Source organism: Elephantulus edwardii, unplaced genomic scaffold (assembly GCF_000299155.1).
Source record: "Elephantulus edwardii isolate Elephantulus edwardi_28Jun2011 unplaced genomic scaffold, EleEdw1.0 scaffold00409, whole genome shotgun sequence".
NCBI lineage: Eukaryota > Metazoa > Chordata > Mammalia > Macroscelidea > Macroscelididae > Elephantulus > Elephantulus edwardii.
This window is the reverse complement of record NW_006400159.1, coordinates 51,064-54,325: the sequence shown is the minus strand read 5'-3', so window position 1 is coordinate 54,325 and position 3,262 is coordinate 51,064. Positions and strand designations below refer to the sequence as shown.

General features: G+C 51.6%; 1 protein-coding gene across 1 annotated transcript in view; it reads right to left on the bottom strand.

Moving 5' to 3' along the window:
- Nucleotides 1-3,262, bottom strand: part of ERMARD (ER membrane-associated RNA degradation) — a gene marked incomplete at its 5' end in the record, with an annotated part of 44,374 nt that overhangs the window by 22,876 nt on the left and 18,236 nt on the right. The window contains 3 exons of the mRNA XM_006902407.1: nt 255-391; nt 712-809; nt 2,891-2,980. Of these exons, the coding sequence (XP_006902469.1) occupies nt 255-391; nt 712-809; nt 2,891-2,980 (325 nt within the window). The remainder of the gene's footprint in view (nt 1-254; nt 392-711; nt 810-2,890; nt 2,981-3,262) is intronic.

Genomic DNA, 3,262 nt, shown 5'->3' with positions numbered 1-3,262 from the left:
CATGAAGCCAGGCACTGCTGGGATCAGAGCACAGTGAACATGGTACACATCTGGGCATGAAGCAAAGCACTGCTGGTGTGAACATGGCAGAAAGAGGTGAAGCTCCATGTGCAGACAATTCCTCAATTTCCAAACACTTCTCAGCCCGAGAATCCTTTTCCCAAGCCAGGAGTTCAGGCTTGGTGCTACGTCTCATTTTACAAATGTCATTATGAGATCTAACAGCTGGGGAAAATGTGAAATGAGGTACTTGCCAGGAAAAACCACCAAATCCTCTAAGTTTGTGAGAGTGGCAAGGGGTCGGTGCACCAGTGCCCGGCTCGATCGCTGAAGGAAACTTGGGAGGAGCTGCCCCAGTCCTGCCGTCAAGAGCAGCAGCATCGAACAGTACCTCAGGGAAAGCAGAGCAGAGGCTGGTCAGGAGCACAAACACCTGGACGCAGAAGAGCTTCCCCCGACACCGCCACTCAGGTGGAAGCCCAGGCCCTCCCACGCTGGAAAGCAGCCAGCCAGCGGTCAGAGGGCCGAGGACCTCGGGTCATCTCTCCTGCCTCTGTAGGGCCATGGAGGGCACACCGTCACCACATAAGCCCTTTTATTTGCAAAACCCTGTGGAAGGCTCCCATTCTCCTTCTGGCCTCTCGCCCTCCTGAGGAATTCCAGAGACAACCATCCACAGAACCAGAGAAGGAAGGGGCGGGCCACACTCACTGGGGCGGAACCTCACAAGGGGCTGCAAAGCCGTGCCAGCAGACGTTGCGAAGGTTGAGGCCACGGGGCGAGCCCACAAACACCTTCAGGGTGTCCATCTGAACAGGTAAAAGGTGACAGGTCATTGACGTGCAACCACTGAGAAAACAAATACCATGTCAAGGCCTCCATTCTGTTTATAACTGAACCGGCACCTAGGGCTGGTAAACTGATAAAGCCAACACATGTGAACATTGACCCATGTTTCATTTGTGTTCCTGAACTCCTCTAGCTCACAGCAACCCACGGCAGCGACGCTCTCCCTGAGTGTGCCGTGAGGACGGGCTGCCAGGGGACACCCTGCTCTGCCTGGGGGAGTGCCCACGGTGCTCCTTGGGGACAAGGACGGTGACACGCAGTCTCACACACGGAGCACGTTGTCAAGAGAGGCCAGTCCTTGGAAAAAGACCTCAAGTTAGGAAAAGTGGAGGGTGAGAGAAAGAGAGGAAGACACTTCAGCAGACGGACTGACACTGTGACTCTAACAGGGGGCCTGTGCACGGGGCCCAGGAGCAGGCAGGGTTTCATTTTGTGCATGAACCCGCTATAAATCAAAGGCACCTGGCAACAGTTTCACTGTGTACCGTGCAGGTAAGAAAACTGCAGCAAGGAAACCCAGCCAGGGTGCTGGCCCGGCAAAGCCAGCATGTCTGACTTGACATCCTACACCAGAAGACAAATGGCAAACATGACAGCATGAAGCTGGCACTAGGGGAGGAGGGGTGTGGAGACAAGCAGGGTGTGTGAGGGGCTCTCTGGCCGTGGTCCAGCTGTGCACACTGGAGAGTGACATATGCCTGTGACAGGCCACACTCCCATTCCCTGAGAATACTTCCAGATTGAGCAGAGAAATGGGCAGCAGTGCAGACAGAGAGATGACACAAAGCGAGGGAGCCTGCAGGGGCCTCAGAGGAAACAGAAGCTGCCTCCAAGAAGGGCAAAAGGCTGCTGAGAAGGGAAGAAGACATACCCTGGGTCTCCCTCCACCAGCAAAACCAACAGTTCCAACTGTGAGACATTTCCACTTAACATGAGATGCCATTTGACCCGCAGGGCTGACCTCTCACTACCCTATGTGACGTTCCTGTATCTTAACAGTCAGAGGCCGAGGAGAACCACCCGCAGGGCTGCCCTCTCATCATTCTATGTGACGTTCCTGTATCTAACAGTCAGAGGCCAAGGAGAACCACCCGCAGGGCTGCCCTCTCACTACCCTATATGATGTTCCTGTATCTAACAGTCAGAGGCTGAAGAGAACCACCCGCAGGGCTGCCCCCTTGTCACCCCACGTGTCCTGGATCTGAAGTCTGGGCAGTCAGGTGGAGGTCGAGGTGAAGCACTGGAGCTGAAGCATAGCGACAGGACAGTAGGAAGGCAGAACTAAGCAAGTGTCCTCATCAAGGACTTTGGTGTCACGACGAACAGTATACACCTTACCTTCAAGCCGGCTCCTCAGGGAAAGGCAAGCTTTCTTCCCAGTGATGGGAGAAGTGGCAGTGGGCAGGGCTATCACAAAACACCCACTTCTCCCCCAGAGACGCTGTGTCCTGCCCACCAGCTGCCCCAGCATGGTCTTCCACCAGAGACTACACAGTTGCTCTATGCTGCATGCCTCAACCCAAAAAAAAGCTAATTCCCGAGTCTTAGATTCACTGGGTTCTATCCTTTTTTCAAAAAAGTATGTACCTCTTGAACATTCTGAATTGATGTCTAGTTTAAGAGCAAGTTCACCACAAGTTTAAACATTTGCAAAATCATAGTACTGTCTCCCTTGGGATAAAAATATTGCTATTTCAGAATAAAACTGTAATATCACTCTAAAGTGCTGAAATTTTATCCCGGACTAAATTCATATTCTAACTACTGACATGTAACAATAATAGCTTGCATATCTAGTGTCCCTCGGCAGTACACAACGCACCTGTCCTAAGGTTAGGAAGGATGAGAAGCATGTCCTTTATTTGGTGGCTGGAAGAGGGACAATTCTGAAAGGGAATGTGGCAAAGGCAAATAGTCTTATCTCAAACTTAGTACAGCCATTTCTCCCTAAAGCAGCACGAACACTGAGAGGACTAAAGTACTGGGGACGTGGATTGCTCCGTTTGCCAGAACTCGATAAACTTCCACTACCCAAGCTTACCACTGGCTGCCCGAAGACCTGAGCAAGCTCATCCGATGCAAGGAGATCCCGCAGGAGAAAAGGGCAATCCTTCCCTATCAGCAGAAACACCTGAAAGCCACAGAGTATCCATGTTATAATGGGGCAGTCCACTTAGAAGGAAATTGTATATTTATAGCCACTGTTTATATCAGAGGAGGGGCCAATGCTTACATTACAATGCTTTCATTTCAAAGTTGCCCAAAGAGAAATGTACGAAAGTTCTCCATCAAATGGTTGCAGTTTGCAGGAAAAGCAACACTGCAGTCCAGGTCTCTGAGTGTGACTAAATGAGCATGAACTCAGAGCTCTGATGGGGGCTTGAGGGCGGAGGGCGTGTGTGTGTGTGTGTGT